The 17,126-nt window shown below is 50.9% G+C and overlaps 1 protein-coding gene across 1 annotated transcript; it reads right to left on the reverse strand.

Annotated features, from left to right (window-relative positions):
• Positions 1-6,287: 6,287 nt before the first annotated feature.
• C1QTNF6 (C1q and TNF related 6) lies at positions 6,288-15,316 on the reverse strand. The gene is made up of 3 exons (XM_013948050.2): positions 15,258-15,316; positions 11,112-11,349; positions 6,288-9,460 (listed from the first exon to the last, which is right to left on the reverse strand). The coding sequence occupies exons 2-3, from the start codon at positions 11,341-11,343 to the stop codon at positions 8,913-8,915; spliced, it is 780 nt and encodes a 259-aa protein (XP_013803504.1). The 5' UTR covers positions 11,344-11,349; positions 15,258-15,316; the 3' UTR covers positions 6,288-8,912.
• Between the last annotated feature and the right edge of the window lie 1,810 nt (positions 15,317-17,126).

Here is a 17,126-nt window from a genome sequence, read left to right on the forward strand (position 1 = left end):
CATTTCCTTTCCTCCTCTGGAGGAAAAGATCATTATAACAAACATCCCTATTCTGCTCAGAACACTCCTTGCTCTTTCTCCCTTCTCTTCATCTTTGTGTCTGAGCACTTTTAGAAAGGGAGCTAATTATATTGGTGATTTTGTTTTAAAATGTTTGATGATGTCATGCTTGTCCAAAGGTCAATCCCCTGCTTCCCTTAAGCCCTTCAAGGGTTACTGATTTGTGACTATGTCATTAAAATGCCTGAACAGAAATGACTTGTTTGGAGGCAGCTGCCTGTCTCCCACAGCTCTATGTTTGGGAAGTATGCTCCTCCCAAGGACTTGAGGACAGTTCATGCCCTCAAGGGATGTACCTACCACCTTGTGAAACAGGTGAGCACAAGGGGCTCCTTATCCCTTTTGAGAGCCTACCTCTGCCAGGATTTCAGCTCTGGGCCTGTTTCTCTGAAGACCTTTCCTCCCAGGGAGTCCTTCTGTGAGGTGAACCACCTTTAGTAGAGCGGCTCTGCAGCTTGACAAGGTTTTTGAATGTGGCTGTACATAGTTGATGAGGCCATGCACTGACTGGGGGAATGGAGTAGGAAGGATTGCTTGTTGCTGAAGACTATGAACCTGATCCTTGTGAACACTGCATGACCATCACTTGGGGAAAAAAAAAAAGGAATCTATGTGGAAAAGACTTTTTTTCCCCACTGTGGCCACTGAAGAGCCTGAAGGTGCTCCTTGAGAGACATGACACAGAGCCCTTTGCATGTGTGACTTTTCAGGTCCCTTGCTATAAACACAAAGACCAAGCCAAATCTCACCACATTTGCCCCATTGGCTGGGTCTATATTTGGTAACTGGGATGTGGAAGTCTTAGAGGAGATGGGACTTGAGTACTTGTGAGAAAGACCACACCAAGGTGTCACTTGCCTCCTCTTCTGGTTCCTGAAAATGACATATGTGGACAGGAGGGAAAGGTCTTTTGAAATGTTGTCATTCCCTGTTGCTCCAGCACCTCACTCAAAAAAAGCAGAAAAGGGCAGAGCACTGTGGCAGTTCTCCTTCTCCCTGAAACTCAGAAATGCAATTTTAGCCTTCAGTGTCAGCACTGGGCTGGAGGACTGTTTTAGGCAGGGTGCCATGCAGTTGGGAACAGAATGTGGAGAAGGTTTGGGGGAAATGTCCTCTTTCTGCACCTGTGTACACATGCACAGTGGCACAGCTGAGTGGGAAAACACTGAGGCTGATCGAACATTTGGCTTCACTTGAATGTTTACCCTGAAAACAGGCCAAGGATGATGCACATCCAGAGGCACCAGGGTCCCTTTCTTTAGCTGTGGTCTGCTCAGGTAATAGCTTAATTCTAAGGGAAACTTGCACTGTTGCTTTTATGCTTTGAGAGCAATGGTGTCAATACATTTCCCCAGTGCTGATCTTCCCTGCACCCCAAGAGAAAGGATCCCCTCTCTTTCTCCCCCCGCCATCTCCTTTGCAGGCAGCAGGGTCTTCATCAGAGGTGCACAGTGCCCAGAGGTAATTTGGCTGTGAAAAGGGCTGCTGTTTTTTTTTTTTTTTCCTCTGGCTTTGGAAATGATGCTGGCAGCCTGGTGCAGTAGCTCTCCCTCCTTCCCCCCCCCCACCCCCCCCCACCTCAGCCCCCGTGAGGGGGGAGAAAGAGCGTGGGTGGTGGAAGGAGCTGTGGTCCCCAGATGTGTGAAATACTGCTGAGAAGAAATAGCACACCCCGGACAAACAGCAGAGCAGTTCAGCTGAAGAGAGCCATCGCTCTGGGCTTGCGTCACTGACCTTTTCCTCTCGCCCTTCTCAGTCCTCACCTGACCCTCCCACTGTTTCCCCTGCACTTTGCACTGAGAGACCTCTCTGCATAATGCTTTGCAATGGTGATTAGAGCTGGCACTGGAGTTTAAAGGGGTGAGAGTGGAAAACAAGCCCTGCAGAAAACAGAAGGCAATGCTCTTCATTTCCCCAGAAGTCAGGTTGCCACCTTGCAGGACAAGAAAATCATGTGCTGACCCAACACGCCACTGTCCCTGCCTGGCCTACCCATTGCAATGAAGGCATAGCTATTCTGCCTCCACAGCTGGCAGGGTTATTGGCAGGGGAGGAGGAGAAAGCTTCTCCTGGGCTCAGGGGATTGCCTCAGACTCTGAAATATCATGAAGAATTCAAAATCCTAAAAACATTTCAAACCTTTGCAGGGTCAAGCTTGAAATGTGGTACAACTGTAACAACCTGCACAAGTCTTCTAACAGTCAAACAATGCTGCCAAAGTACCACATGGAGAGAGAAATGGGAGTCAGTGTGAAGTGAGGATGTGGGAGATATTTTGGAGTATGTGTGGAATGGCAAATCTGTGGGCCCTTGGACCAAAAGATCTACCGAATTGCTGCCTATGGCTGCAGGGGACAGGGCTTGGTTGCCTGGGAAGTCCTTTCCAGTAATCTGTTCCATTCCACTTCTTTAGGGGCAGAATCAAGGACAGATGGAAAAAATGGGCAAATGAAAGAATGCAATAAGCCTAGAAATGTGAGTGTGGGGCAAACAGGAGAATGCAGTGAGCACTAGGCACCTGTTGAAACATACACCCATTTTTCTAGGTAAGTCCAAAGAAGTCCTTCTGCTGTCACTTTGCTCTCCCATCACCATGGGGCCTTATGTAAAGGAGGGTGGAGAAGGACTGAGCAACAGAAAGTTCCCATGCTGTTGCTTCTGAGGTACTTTGCCTTAGCCTTGCATGAGGACATTGGTATGGCAAACATCTGGAGTTCAGGCAGGACTTTAGAGCGGGGAACACAAACAATGAAAATAATGCCTGCAGGATGGGTGTTAGTGAGATAGACCTATTGTCCTCTTTCATCTTGCTGGGGTGTTCCCTTCCCCAGCTTCTTTGAGGCATTGCCACTGACCTCAGAGGCAACCAGTGAGGCTTGGGCACATCTCCCAGCTCAGAGGCGCACTGAAATTTGCATTGTCTGGGCTCCCTTACAGTCAAGGGTCCTCAGCAATTTTAGGTTGATGCATGTCAGCCTCATTTCCTGAAGGCACAGATGCAAGTGGGTTAAAGAAAATCAAGTGCACATACAGCTCCCACTCAAGGCTGGATTCTCAGCCTTCCCAGGGTATATGAGGAGTCCCCTACTCCTTAGTTTCTCTGCTCCCTCCCATTTTAGTAGTTGCAAACAGAGACTCAGAAGGGTGTGAGATTCTGCAATAATTCCCTGGTCATTTGTGAGTTGTGACACACACTCAAGAGATGGGACTGGCCTGGGGGTTGACAAGGTGTCGGAAGCCTTTAACTTGAATCTTCTGCCCTGCCTCTCACTGTGGTGTAACTGAGGGGAGAAAGATCACAGAGGGCTGGTGGGGGGAGGGAGGGGGAAGGCAGGTCATGATGCAAAGGAGCTGTGCTTGTACAGAAGAGGCCTGCTACCTCAGACCCCTCTACCCACCTCCTGATAGCATCTTCAGAGTGAGCCAGGCTTGCAAAGGGCAACTGTTTCCGTTGGCAGAAAGGCGAGCGATGTCCATATGGGGTTGGTACGTGTGTGTTTACAAGTGTGGGTGTGATAGCAGAGCACAGCTCTGAGCTGGCCTCTGAAACCTGGCATGGCCCAGCAAATGCTCCCTTTCCTGCTGTGGTCAGAGGAGGGCCATGCTGCGCTCACAGCCTTGTGTGAGGTGGTGGAAAGATTGTCTTCAGAAATGCAGCCGCGCCCCATCTTCCACGCAGCCATGGGCAGGGTCTGCAACAGCTCTTTGGGCCCAACATTGACTCCCACACAGAAGTAGGAAAGGAAACATCAGAAAGAGAGGAGCTAGGGCAGCTTTAACCTATTGATGGAGTCTGGCTGTGATGTGCTGGCTGGGGCTCTGCTTGCAGCGCTGAGCATTGCTGGCTGCAGGGCTGTATTGCCCCCTCTCCACCCCTGACTCTGGGATATAAACAAGGCAGAGAGTTAAGTGAAGCAGGCTGTCTGGATTATGTGGAAGGGAAGGAGGGAGAGCAAGCTGGAAAAGGGGAAACCCACCACATCCCAGAATGGCGGCCTCCAGAACAGCGCTCCTAGCACAGAATCCCCTGGCGTGGGGCAGACCACACACCATGGCTAGAAGTTGAGGCGATGCTCAAGAGGCCCCCTGAGCCCTCTCCCATGACTGCTTCATCTATGACAAAGTCTGGCCAGGATTGTAGGAGATGTAGAGCCAGCTCCTGTCACCCTGGGCCCCGCCCTTCCTTGCACTTTGGGTACTTGCATGCGTGCCTGCATCTGCATGAGTGCCGAGGGTCTCCTTCTGGGTCTCCTTCCCTGGTGCTAACCCTGCACCTTCCTTAGGGCCTTTTATATCCCTTTTCTCCCCACCTTTCTCTTTTCTCCTTTCCAACAGCTGTCACAGGACAAGGAGCTATTGCAGAGCCTTCAGTATCTCCTGAGCTGGGCCTGACATGTGTTTCCTTCCCTGGAGACAGCACCATATCCTGCCCTTTACCTCCTCTTTCCCACTCCCTCCCCCTTCATACCTGCAAGACCACAAACCCGCAGGAAGCCAGTTAAAGGGCCAACCCCTTAGCAGATACCTTGAGCAAGCTTGAGAAAAACACAAGCCCTCAGTGCCCTTTGTAGCAGGGCTTGTGCCACTCCTCCAGGGAAAAGAGAGGCATGGCCCAGGGCTAGCGCTGTCACTGCTTGGCAGTGCTGCCCTCCCTGGGACATGCTTCTTGTGTGAGCCCCACAAGCACAGGGGGTCAAGGTCTTTGACCTGCGCAACAGGCAGGGCACCCTTGCTGGCTGTCCCCAGCTCCAGGTCCACATATCATGGAGTGGCCACTGTTGCATGGATAAGGCCCTAGCGTCAGAATGAATGAGGTGACTGGAGGCCTCATGGCCTGCAGGGCATGGCTGCACCTGTTGGTTGGTCATCAGGGCTAGCCTGACCCAGTTCAGACCTAAGCTGTTCCTTCAACAGTGTTGCAGGGCCAACCTTACCTGAGCTGAGCCTCACCCATGGTGACTCCACCGTCAGCCTCCATGGTGTGATGGGTGGCACATGCTATAGACCCCTGCCAGGGCTGCATGCATCTTAGCCTCAAGGGATTTGGCTGAACAGCCTCTTCTGGTGGCACTTGCCTCTCCAAGAGGGCAGGCTGAAGGCCTGAATCATAGAAAACTTTTCTAGAAAGTACACATGCCACCCCCTCCTTGCTTTTCATCTCTTCTAAGTGTGACAAAAGCACCTCCAGTCTACCAGCATCTCACCTCAATGGGCCAGGAACATGCACAGGCACAATCCCTGCACTTCTTGAGGATATATTTCTGTCTGCTTGCTTAGGAGAGAATAAAAAACCTGCAGAAGACTGGGCTTAGACTGCTAGATTATCACATGTTCTGGAATTTATGTACTGAGATAAATGTAGCCCTAGCTCTGGGCCTGACACAGCACCAGAGGCCTGTGAGGATGTGGAGACAATGTGCTTATGCTGTCCACCCCTTGGCAAATAGGCATCTGGCACACATCAAACCACAGGAGAAGATGTTTGAAGATGAATAAGACTCAGAATAGGAGGTCTTATATGGGCATGTTCCCTTGTTCTCTTGTCCAGTCCTCCACTTCAGCAGGAGTGCTGGTCCACACAGTGCAAACCCCAAAGACCTTGTGAGAAACCCCACTTACCTCTTTGTCCTGCACTGAGACCTCCAGTGGGCCTCCTGCCTGTCCTGAGGACCTTACCCCCTCTCATATCTTCCACCCAAGCCTCCAAGTCTCCACTCCCCACTGACCATCAAGTCTTCCCATTCTCCCCAAATTTATGTGCAGTCATCACTTGTTCTTCCACCTCTGACCAAAAGCTCAAGCCATTCCCATCACACACAAGCCTTCCGGAAAGTGTGCCCAGTTTAAGTCTTGAACTACCACCCACTCTATTGTTTCCAAGCACAGGTACCTAGTCAACAATTTAATAGCCCTCTTAAGTCTACACTTCCTGGCTTTACCTCTTGACGGAGAAAATAGAAACACCACAGGGAAAAATCACTCTTATCATGTTTGCTAAGTACCAATAGAAAGGTGTGCCAAAATTTTCACAAGATAAAGGATCTGGTCCCTCTCAAAAGGTGCCTGACCTCAGCCCAGCCTTCCTCAATGAAATTAGTTAAATATTTGGAGACTCATCCTACAGTGTATTCTGTCTCCCTCTTTTTTTTTGGTAATTTCCAGAGAAACCTTCCCTCAGTTTGCTTAAAGCCTTCCCAGAAGGAAGGAGGGAAAAGTGCAAATCAAAGTGCAAAACAACCAGGGAGAAAAGTTTAATACCACTGAAAAAATATATACATATACAAAAGTTCTTGGAGTTTGTTTGTTTTTGTCACATAAAGCACCATTAATTCCACAGTACATTACAACTCAGCCTACTACGCCTTCCAGAAAGCACCCAAGACTCTTGAAATCTGATTTAGCACCAAGGGAATGCCATCTTATTTAGCACCAAGAAGCCTGTTAAACATATCCTTTGGTCCCCCTGCCATCCTTTCCCATGCACATCAGGCACCATCTGGCTCATGGGCAGCACATGAGCCACAGACCTGTCACTGGCACTCAAAAAACAAATGGGAAGGGAGGAACAGAGAAGCTCGGGTCTGGAGATATTCAGTGTTAGAAAGGCTTGCTTCTGTTCAGGGAGACAGAGGGGCGCTGCACAATCTAAATACGTAATATCTGGGTTTGCAGCCTGCAGCTCAGGAAGAGATAAAGAGATTTGGTCCTGAACATCATCTCCAGCATGCTGCTTCCTCTCTACTGCTTGAAATTTGTCTCTGAGCAATTCCACACACCAAATCTGCCAGTGGAGAGGAAGAAACTCAGTCCCCTTGTGTTCCTATGATCCCATCACCACACGGTTCACCAAGGAAGACCCAGCTTTGTGTCAGTTGAACCTTGTTTTTGTACCCACAGTGTAAGTAAGAATAGTGATGAGGATCAGGGACACAAAGTCTGAAACTCATTCCAGTCTGTACAGCTTCCTTAGCAAAGCAGGCAGGATAAGTAATCAGCGCAAGAGAGAAAATGGCCTGCAATTCTCTCAAGTTCATTTTTAATATTTAGCCTTTGCCATCTGGGCAGAGTGTACCTGACCTGATCCTGTATAATAATCTGATGCGTATCTCTGACAGGAGAGCTCTGATAGTCCCAGGTACTACAGGCAGAGACCATGGCTAATCATGAGACCACAGAAGCTAGTTAAGTCAGAAGACTTCATTATTAGTTATGGGCAGAGGAGAAATACAGTTTCTCCTGCTTGTCCTGTCCTGAGACTCAAAAAAGAGACAACCCTTAGCACTGCTGTTTACAGCAGTATCAGAACACGTGGAAGTAGGTTTCCCAAAGTGCTGAGTCAGCCTCATCTGCTCCCCTCCAAGACTGTAGCAACCCCAAAGGGATGTGAGTGAAAGCAGCATAAGACCTGTACTAGAAAATCCTACTACTGGCATCCATTCCCACCACCTCTCCAACCTGACAAGAAGAGTGAGGATTTGTTTTAGCCACATGCTTTTCCCAGTTATTCTGATGAGGTTGCCAGAAAAGGGCATAGAACATATGACAAGGATGTTTATAATACTGGGGCAAGGTGCTGAAGTCTCACCTCTTTTCATGCCACTGTTTTGCCCCTACCTCTCTTCCCTCACAGAGGCAAAGAGGTGTCAACCTGTCCAGGTTTGAAAACTGTGGTTTAACTGCAATAGGTCCTGAAACAGATGTATCTCCATAGTGATGCGGAAGAACCACCTTCAGGAGGATTGATGTGATGGCATATAGGGGCCATGGTCCTGCCCCAACTCTCCCCTCACATCTGCAAGTGTTAGGGATAATTGCTGGCATCACTGGAACAGCATGGATGCTCTTCTGCCAAAGAAGACAGCAGAATCAGGTCCACCATCTGTACTTAGGAAAGGGATATCCCATACTGGACTGGGCTGCCTTCCCCAAGCTAGGAAAATGAAACTGAGTAGTGCTCTGGGGAGGTTTGCAAGGGTTCCCTCTCTCTCTCTCGTTCTGCACTTATGATCCCTAGTGGGGATAAAACGGCGGACTCTACTGATTCAGTGGGCAGATGCCTCTGTAGGGTCTGGCTGAGGGTCTGGCACCTTCTCTCTTTGAAAAGCTAGAGCTGACACAGCAGAAGACTATCGCACCAGGCCTAGACCTTACAGCCAACCTAGGCTGAGGAAGGGCCACAAGACCCAGAATTCTGGGCTGTAACCTGAGGGCTCTGTGGTGCAAAATGGTGTCTAAGGCAAGTCAATGACGTACTTTGGAAAGCTGGCTGTCCCCTATTTGGAAAGACAGTATCATCTCTCACCGGTCCTCCATTTTCCTCATGCTACAAGGGGCCAACAGACTCCAGTCCATTCTCCAGTCCACAGGCAGGAGAGTTGACAGTAGAGTCATGTTGCAGGCTGCAAAACTGGCATATCCAGTCGGGACAGAGAGAAGCCAGGATGCACCTAGGCAGTGGGAACTTTCTAGCCCTTTCTATAGGAGTCCTTTGTGCATGAAATGCCGAGGAGGGACCATCCCCAGGAACAGCATTTTAGCTGCCCTTCTGCTTCAGGACCCCATGTGTCAGATACAGCTTGTTGGCAGTTTATAGAACAAGCCAAGAACCTAAGTTGGGGTAATGAGGTGAGGGGGTAAGAGATAGCAGTGTCATGCTGTAATGCGCAGATACAGGCCTGGCTGCAAGAGAGGAGGGAGCATGAGGTGGGAGCCAGTGTGGCAAGTCTCACGCTCGATGCCTGAGACTTGACAGGCCCATTTCCAAGTGGTTTGCAGTGGTTGTGGGCAGTAAAGAGAGAGGGAGAGAGGAAGAAGAAAAAGCCCCAAAAGGCCCAGGGGACAGGAGGGGGCAGTTAGTCAAGGCTGGGCTTGACCAGGTACCCGTTGAAGGTGATGTACACATCAACATCATCACTGTAAATGGCGTTCTCCCGCTCCCGCTTGTAGAGCCGCACCCAGACCTCATCGTTTTCCTGCAGCTCCAGCATGAGGCTCTGGCTCTGCATGATGCTGCGGTCACTGGGTTGGGCATACAAGATGACTGCCTCTTCTTCATTGTGCATGATGTGCATATAGGTCTCCTTGAAGTTCCAGGTGTGGACATTGAGGCTGAAGTAGTAAAGGCCTCCTACATAGCAGTAGAACTTGCCATTGAACATGTCAAAGTGTCTGTAGAGGTTGACGAAGACTGTGTCGAAGATCAAGACCTGGTAGCCCTCGCTGCTATGCAGTGCTTTCTTGCGACCCACGGAGAATGCAGCATACTGATGCTTGCAGGGGTCCCCTGCTGTGCCCATCTGTCCTTTACTGCCTTTCTGGCCCTGGGCACCCCTTTCACCTCGTGGCCCTTCTTTGCCCCATTTCCCTGGTATACCAGGCTCTCCCCGGTCTCCTTTTTCTCCTACAAGAGAAAGCAGAGGACACATCCCCCATGTAATATCAGAGGGAGAAGTGGAAGTGACAGTGAGACAGCACGACAAAGAGACAGAGAATTGCTCAAGGATGGGTCAATGCCAGAGGAAGGAATGCTCCTGAGAGTCACAATATCATCATGCCTTATGGGAAAAGAGCCAGCAGAGCTCTGGGTATGACTAGGGTCTCTTTTCTTGCTAACCTCCTGCTGACCACATAATATGATGTTGTTGGAGGCACTAGGACCTCTCTCTAGGGAATTCCACCTCAAGATGGAGCACACAATGCAAAGTACCATTGGGGCTCTCAGTCTGTTCTTCCTCCTCCACATTCCCTTAGCCCACCACAGTCCCTGCCCTCCAACATACCTCTCCCATGACACAGTTACCCACTTAGTGGGAACACAGTTCTTGTTGTAGGCTGGGGAAGGGGGAGAAGCATTGATGTATATGGGAGAGTATAATTAGAGAGTGACAAGGAGGTCAGAGGGAGAAGAACCAAGCTGGACTTGGCAGATGGTGAAATGCAGGTTAGAAGATTGGTACTGTGACAAAACCAGCATCATTTGGTCCTCCTGTTTATGTAATACTGCAATTCTACCTTGAGGTTGGTGCATTGCCTGCCGTGCATCTATACTTTGGGCAGGCATCAATGCAGAGAGAGAACAGCACAAGAATGTACTTTATGTGTGGAAAGGAGACAGGGGTCAAAACAGCCTCCAGCACAAGTGACAGCATCCCAAATTTGTGCTTGGTTCCCCTTCTCCCCTCCTTCCCTTGTGCAGCTTTGCAAAATTGCTGGTGCATAGTTCCCCCTGCAACATCCTACCCTAGTGCAGGTCTCTATCTGCCCTTGAATGCACTTCTGAGCTTTGATAAATTGCAGCTATTTCCAGGATGGGGCGAGAAAGGGGGAACATCTGCCCAGCTAGTCCAGAGGAACCACAGAACAACCATGAGTGAGTGGAGCGGGATCCAGCTGGGAACAGACTTTTGCCCACAGCAAAAGCTGAAAGGGGGAGACCTCAAAGGAGGAGCTGCTCTAAAATAGGGAGCATTTCCCCCTGAGCCAAGCCAGCCACAGCAGGGTGGAACAAGCTGGATGTCACTGCCAGTTAGCTTGGAGGTACATCCAAATATCTGCTGCCCCTTCTCGCCCTCCTCCCTCCCCCAAGTGCACGTGACCCATGGAGCCAGAGAAGGCTTCCTCATAGCCATGCCTGGCACCACTGTCTTCCCTCCAAGACTGCATATGTTGCAGCTGGATAGAGGCTGCTCCTTCCCTTAGGCACTACAAGACACTCTGGAAGTCAGAGGCAAGGAAGGAGGCCTGCCAGCCTGGCAAGAGGCCGCCACTGTCACTTCTCTGCTAGCAGGGAGGAAGAGCTGGTGGCAAGCAGCTTCCTGAGACACAGAGGTCACAGCAAAGATATACACTCATTTCCTCCCTCAGGCTACCCTTGGTCATGGCACAAAACATCTGGGCCTTCAGCAAAGTGTGTATCGGCACATACCCTTCAGGATGGTGTCTGGCATTCTGTCAGATTAACCAGGATGCCAGCAACCCAGCTGACGCCTCCAACACAGTGCCACTGGTCCCTAAGCAGGCCTCAGCACCCTGGGGTCAAGCTCGGCACTTACCCTTCAGTATGGTGATGTTGATATATGGACGGACCTCTGGCATTGGGTAGGGCAAGTGGTGGTGACTGGGAGAGAGCGGTGGGGCATCTGTGGAGGAGTCCAGTGGGTCACAACAGCGCCTGCAAGCACCAGGGTTTGGTTCTGTGAGGTGCGGTTCATCGGTGGGTGCCCCAAGCACAATGAGAGGGAGGACAAGGAAGGCCAGGGATGTGCGCAGGCAAATCATTTCCATGGTGACCTGGGAAAATACGAGGAAGCACCAGAATGAGACATTAGAAAGAAAGAACACAGGAGAGACTACCAAGGAACAACAGATCTTGGTGGCTGGAGCCAGTAGTGGGATGAAAATGGCATTGTCTTGTGGAGGGAGTTGCGTGCTTGATTTCCTGGAATTTCAAGGCTGCAATCTGAGCAGCAACCGCACGGCCCAAGAGGATGTCCCACACCCTTCAGTCCAGACCAATGGAGACTAGGTGTCAACCCTGGAAGAAGGCTTGATCCTCGAAGCCTGCCACCAGGCAAACCACTGGAGCCACCTCAAGATTCAGTCCCCAGGCTGGGACAGAAGAAGGAGAGATGGCAAACCACACAGTCCTTTTTAACAAAAGCATGCTCTGAGAGATTGCTGAATCTGTGGGGAGGCCTGTGAAAAACTCCAGACCTCTAATCACTTTGTATCAACTCTTTGTGGGAGTTAACCCAGCCCTCCCAGCTGGGGTCTGACCTACACCTCTCTGCAGAGAGGCCCCTTCAGCTGTGGGCTAGGAACCTAACTTCAACCCCCTCCTTTCCCCACAACCAAATCACTTCTCTCTCCATACTTCAGTCCCCACACCCAGGGTCAGTTTCGCCTTTTCTTTCTGTCACAGGAGGAGAGCCGATCCCCAGCACCTTCCCCAAAGGAACTGTCGAACAGCAGGTGATGCCAGGCTTTTGGAGAAAGACCGGAGGGCAGCTGCTCTATTGTGGAGGGGGAAGGAAGCTGAGAGCAGAGCAGGCAGACTGTAGAGAAGTATGTGTACGAGAAACAGACATGCAAACAAGCCCATAGCCCCCCCTCTTCCAGCCTCTGCCCCCCACTTCCCTCTGCCTGTACCCCAGTGCAGCATGGCAGCTCACCCTGAAGGCTGAGGGCTCCCCTGTGTGCTCCCCAGCCCCTGCTTGCTGGCTCACATCTGCCTACAAAGCCGGCCCCCAGGCCCATGGCTTTAAGAGAGCTGGCTTTTGGCACAGGCACTGCTGCGTGCTGGCTGGGTGCACAAGCTCAGCTTGGACCTGCTCCCTCCCTTCTCCTCTCCCTCCGTCCCCTCCCTGGCTTTGGGCTCTCTCCATTGAAAACGGCTTGGGTTTCAGCATCTTTTAACTCTTTCCTAGGGAGTTCCTTTCCCTTACATGTATTTCATCTTCCTTTTGCCTTCCAAACAGCCTAGCCCTGGGCAGCAAAATGCAGGCAGAGCAGACTGCACTCTGTGCAAGGGGCGGGCAGGCAGCATGGTAGTGCCTCAAACTGAACATCTCAGGATGGGCAAGGTGGGGTGTAGAGGGGCAAGAGACAGCCTGTCTTTCAGGTGGGATGATCCAGGACTCTGGACTCACTGCTAATCCCCTGTGTTAGCCCCTTGTCCTGTGTATTAGCCCCTCACTTGGTTTCTTGTGTTCTCTCCCCAGCTATGCCTGTCACAGTCATTGTCCCTAAACTTCTTCATCTTTCATTCCCTCCTGCATTTTTTTTTTTGCGTGTCCCCATGCTTTTTCTCCCCAGCCATGGCATTTCTAGTAGGCTATCTTGCCAGCTGGGAGAGACATCAGCTTTCCCCTCTCTGATCATCCTCTCTTCCTGCGCAGAGCCCCAGTCCTTGCACTGTGGCACGTTTCAACCCCTGGTCACCTTCCTGGCTAAGCAGTTCATTTTGGAGGAGTGTGCCTGGCCTGGAGCTCAGCCCCGCTGCAGGGAGCTACCTCCCCGTAAAGCTGAGGCTCTGGAGCAAACCCTGGCCATGGTCTTCACCCCCAACCCGGTGCCAAGCCAATTTACTCGTGCCATTACGACCAGGGCTATACGGTAGTGCTGGAACGTGGGAATGGATGGCATTTTGTGGGGAGGAGCAGGATGGAGGGAAGCAGGGGACATTCCTCACACTGCAAAATCGATTGGGAAGTGGTTTTGGGGAATCTCATGCTGCAGCAAAATCTGATTTGGAAACCTATACCCCGTGGGGGTGCACATGTGTCTTCAGGAGGTGGAAGGGAGGATGGGCTAGCAATAGTTCTCTTCTGTGGGAGCCAGAAGTGCCAAGTCAGCACTGTGTCTCCAGTATTTTCAGAGGGAAGCTAGAGAAGGCTGGTAGATTTCTGATGGGAAAAGGGTCTTGTGTGTGCGTACATGTGCTTGGATTTTTTTTTCCTTCTCCCAGTTGTTTGGTTTGGGAATGGGAGGCCCTGCTTCCTGGAGTGGTTGGTGCTTGGCAGGGCCCCAGCACCACTGGAGAAGTGAGTGGAAAAGTCTGGGAAAATATGTGCTGCAAGCTGGGGGAAGGGAGAAATGGGGGTTGGGATGTCTGGAGATATTCTCAGGCTGCCTGTCAGCCTGCAGTTCAATGAACATGGAGTGAACATGCCTCCCAGCTGAGGCTGGGGGAGGCCCACGAAATTCACTGCAGCACTAGTGAGGTCCCAATAAGGCTCCAGCACTGACACACAATGAGGCCCAAAGCAAGTCTCACATGTTTGCCCCGTGCCTCAGTTTCCCTGTTTGGAAAATGAGAGGGAAAAAGGGGAAGGGTTAGGGCAACACTTCCTGCTAATGGAGTCTTGCCAGGTTACAGAAGCAGGTTTTCATGATCAATTGTATTATCTACTTCTGCCTGCTGCTGGTGAGGATTTCATCAGCTGACAGTGCTATTGCTGCTGGCAAATAAATTATCTGGGGTGCAGAAAACTCAGAAACTCTCACACTGTCAGCAGAGCTCATCTCCGTCCCATCAAAGCTATTGCAGTGCCTCTTGTCTCTGAGACTGCGGCTTATTTCCAAGCATGACATTTCTTTTGTACCCCCTTTCCGCAGCTCTGTGCCTTATCTCTGGCTGCACCTATCTTTTGAAGGAGAACAGGCAGCAGAGAAGGCAGTTGTCCTCATTCCCGCCCTGCTCTTGAGGAGTTCACAATCAAGCAAACATTTGTTGCCCAGTACCTCAATGGCCAGGGCCTTTGCCTTTTTCCCATCTGACTGTGACCACAGGCCAGAGTGGGGACCGAGCAGGGCTTTGTACTGAATGCGTCACACAAGCTGAACAGGGTTCCTCTGGGAGCCAGCAGATGAAGACTTGTACTTCTGGCATTGTCCGGCTGGGCAGCAGTTTACACCAATAAAGGCACTCTTGCCAGGGTAATATTGCCATGCCCCCTGAAGGGAACGCGCCATACCAGCAACATTTTGCAGTGTACCGCATTTGCAGGAGGCTTTGACTTGTATGGCCAGGTGCTTGGGGACATAGGCTTTGAGAATGCTGTCCAGCTTTCCTGTGACAGCCACACTTCTAAGTGTAATCCAAGCCTGGAGGCACCTTGTGTATTCAGCTCTCTTCTCTCTCCCTTATCACACACACTGCCTTGGAGGCAGCCCAGGAAGGCACTGGCCAGATCGGACTCCCGCAATCCCCTCTCAAAAGTAACTACTTCTTCCTTCTATATTTCCTCCCCTCTCCTGCACTCCTGCACCCCCCCCTCCCCAACACACATGGGCAAAGCAGGGGGATAAAGCCTGGTTCCCCCCAGTGGCTCCCTGCATCCTATTGCCCCCATCCACCACACGTAGAGAAGGAAGGAAATTCTCTTGCTGTTTCCTCCCCTTCCATCTGTATGTATACAGCTCCCCTTCTGCACATATGGACCCCCTGATCTGATATACATACTCACATCCACCCCAAAACACCCACACACTCGCCCTTCACAGCTCCTCCCCTAGCAAAGCCTGGGCTCTTCCTCCCAAACAAAAGTATTGTCCACACTGAGAAGCAGCCCCTTCTTTTTCCTTCCTGGCTGCTTGTCCTTGATCAGAGTGGCTTTCCCTTTCCCTCTTTTCCCACCCCTCTGTTCTGAAACTCCAAGAGCAGTACAAGCAGGAAGGGGAAATGGAGGACGTCTTACCTCCGAACCCCTCCAGAGGGGTCCTGCGCTGGGTTACGTGTATCCTCAGCTGCTCCTTGTTAGCACCGCGGGGAGGGAGGGCTCGTGGGGCCCAGCTGACTGTAGACAGATGCTTGCCAAGTGCTGTTATGTAATTACTGTCTTTTCCATCCTGCCTTGGAGGCTTTTCTGAGTACCTCCCCCACGCTCTGGTCTGTGTCAGGCTTGGCTCTCATTTCCCTCCCTCCCCCCCACCCTGCACTGGATCATGATTTGTTCAGCTCAACAGCTGATTCCTTCTGGAAGCAAAGTTCATGCTTTTGGCTACTGCCATTGCTACCCTTGAAAGGAGAGAGCACATGAATTGTCAAGTGTCCGGAGCTGGGAACCAACAGGCAGTATTCCTCTGGACTCTCCTCATCTCCATTACTGCCTGACCTTGGCTGGGTCCTGTCAACTTGCTCTTCCTTAGTGTTCCCATCTGCAAATGGGAAGGAGGGCCTGAGCTGCTGAAAAGTGGCAGTGAATTTTCATGCTTCTATATTTTGGGATGCCCCAAACTTACCTGGTAACAGCAGGAGTCCCTCTGCAGTAAACTGGTTTATATTCTGTCCAAATTGCAGAGGGGGTTTGGGAAACAAAATCTTTTCAAGTCTGTGTTCTCCAAGGTCATGCGTGAGGGTTGTGTCACAGCCAATCCTTGCTACCCAGAGTGCCAACACTGTACGAAATTACCAAAGGGGCTGGTTAAGACTATCCGGCACACCTCTGAGAAAATGCAGGCCTGTTCAAAGCCAGCTGAGTGGCTACATTTCACTCATAGCTTCTGCCCATGTGGGGCCTGAATCAACGAGGAACTTCCAGTACCTTGGCTCTGTGAAGGCTGCCGCAGAGTTTAAGGGTACTTCTGCCAGCAATGTTTTTTGCTGCAGGCTGCTCTGTCAGCCTGTTGGTCTGGAGTTTCTCACACAGAGATCAGGGCCTGGCAAAGCTGCCACATTTTTTTGCTATGCTCTGCTTAAATGCCACGTGGCTGAGCAGTAGCTAGAAGAACAGTTTACCTGTGCTCACAGCTAGGGCAAAGCTGTTGCTAGAACTGGTAGTCTCCAGCACCGAGTTAGTCCGAGATCTCACATGTCTGTTAGACACAGCTGGATTGCTTATCAAAGACTTGCTGACAAGTTGTGTCAGTTGAAGATGTGCTGCAGCCAAGGGTGCATTATCCAGGCTGCCCCTTTCTCTGTAGTCAAGTCCCACTGGAAGGTAGCTTTCCCAGCTTCAGTCTCCCACCTGCCATCCCTTACCGCAACCCTGTGATCCTGCATGGCATGGGGAGCCCCCTCCCCATGCACCGATTAAAGTATCCATCAAAACTCTGGCATGTGACTTCAGGTGCTAACCCTACTGCAATCAGTAAGCCTTCATTACTTTGTGAGCACCTAGGCCCAATATCTGGGCTTGGTGGGAGATATCAGGTGACATTACAGACTGTTTGAACCAATTCTTAAAAATCACCTCCAGCCAAGTCTGCTCCCTTCTCCTTCTGCACCTTTTCCTTAGACGCCTTCCTCTATCTGAATACTTCCTCCTCCTTCCATCCACTCTGATTTAGATCTGTGAGTTTCTACCCCTGTGTTGTCCCCTCCCACACATACTTCCATGTCCTGTTCTGGGAACAGGGAGCTGTTTACAACAGTACATCACTACCTGGAACATCTCAACTCTCACAAGGGCTGCTATGAAAGGTGGACAGTGGTTAGGGCAAGAACGTTTTCTTCAGAGGTTCCCATGAGCTTTCTCAGCAAGCAAACAAGAACTCTGCAGCAAGATAGGGGGAACCAGTTTTTAAGAGCTCACAGAAACTCTTGGACTGGTGATGGATAGGTCCAG

The sequence above is a fragment of the Apteryx mantelli genome, chromosome 1 (assembly GCF_036417845.1).
Source record: "Apteryx mantelli isolate bAptMan1 chromosome 1, bAptMan1.hap1, whole genome shotgun sequence".
In the NCBI taxonomy this organism is placed as follows: Eukaryota; Metazoa; Chordata; class Aves; order Apterygiformes; family Apterygidae; genus Apteryx; species Apteryx mantelli.